The 1,209-nt window shown below is 34.4% G+C and overlaps 1 protein-coding gene across 1 annotated transcript; it reads left to right on the top strand.

Annotated features, from left to right (window-relative positions):
* Window positions 1-820: 820 nt before the first annotated feature.
* On the top strand, window positions 821-1,177 carry LOC103311593 (the record flags this gene model as incomplete). Its single annotated transcript, XM_008191266.1, has 1 exon — window positions 821-1,177. A coding segment is annotated over one exon (357 nt), but the record flags the coding sequence as incomplete, so codon positions are not given.
* Window positions 1,178-1,209: the final 32 nt, after the last annotated feature.

The following is a 1,209-nucleotide window of genomic DNA, read 5'->3' as shown; positions in this document are numbered from 1 at the left end:
TATTTTACTCACTGTTTTTTTAGGTTTTAGGTAGTGTGTACTTTTATATTATATACTTTACATTTAATGTGTTGTTTAGGTATTATTATTATTTTTATGTTTTTTCATTCAAGTGAAACACGCTTTTATGGATTGTTGTTTTCGTTGACATACATTAATATTCCTATAGCTTTGCCATTCTTGTATAATATTATACAGTGATTTATACACAGTCGCACAGTCAATGTATTCCAGCTCATACAAGTTTTTTCTTTGACTTAACATTTGATGCTTTGGTCATTATGCTCAATGGAATATTATAATTAAAATGTAAAATGTTTATTTTGAATTTTATAATTTTATTATTTTCAAAGTACAAAATATACTAATTCCAACTCTGTAAATTATTTAAATTGTAAAATAAGTTTACTAATATTTACCTACTCAAGCCGTTTTTGTTTTACCTGTGCTACTGCACCATTTGTTTATCACAACATATCATAATATATCGGTCAAATTTATTGTATGCCAAACTAATAATGACACACCGATGGTGTGTGTATCTGTTCACTAACAGTTAAAGTAAAGAACTGTAAGTCTTCGTACAATTTTCAAAAATTAGTTCTTAGTATGGTTAAGTGTTTCTATTCGCTTCACTTCGAAATAAATTAAAATTATTAAACATTGTAATATATTATACTATGCGTCAACAGAACAAAAAATAAATTAAATTCACTTGAATAATTATAATAAATAATAATAAACCTAACCAAACGGTATCATCTTATATTGATGAGCCAGTCAATGTATTGTTAGTCATATTTTGAATATTACTTTTTAGGTACGTCAACTCGAGATACGTCAGCCCGCCAGAAGCCATCTGGCGATTGTTTTCGTACAATTTGCACGGCAAAAGTCACGTGGTCGTCAGGCTTCCTGTTCACCTTGAGGGTCGTCAGAACGTGTACTTTGCGCCGGGCCAAGAAGAAGAACGGCTACAGAACCAAGCTGTACGTCACACAAAACTCACGCAGTTCTTCGCGCTCAACGCGACCAACGCGGATGCTCGACAATACTTGTACCACGACATACCGAAGCATTACACCTGGCAGGTTCCGCGGCCAGAAAGAAATCTCGGAAATGTCAGACAATGGTGTCCGCGCCTGAATCGGATGACAAACGTGACGTTGGCTCGGATGTACGTAGTGAACCCACTGGACCGGGACCGTT

Source organism: Acyrthosiphon pisum, unplaced genomic scaffold (genome assembly GCF_005508785.2).
Source record: "Acyrthosiphon pisum isolate AL4f unplaced genomic scaffold, pea_aphid_22Mar2018_4r6ur Scaffold_8792;HRSCAF=9381, whole genome shotgun sequence".
In the NCBI taxonomy this organism is placed as follows: domain Eukaryota; kingdom Metazoa; phylum Arthropoda; class Insecta; order Hemiptera; family Aphididae; genus Acyrthosiphon; species Acyrthosiphon pisum.
The sequence above is the reverse complement of the archived record's forward strand: the minus strand, read 5'-3'. Positions and strand labels throughout refer to the sequence as shown.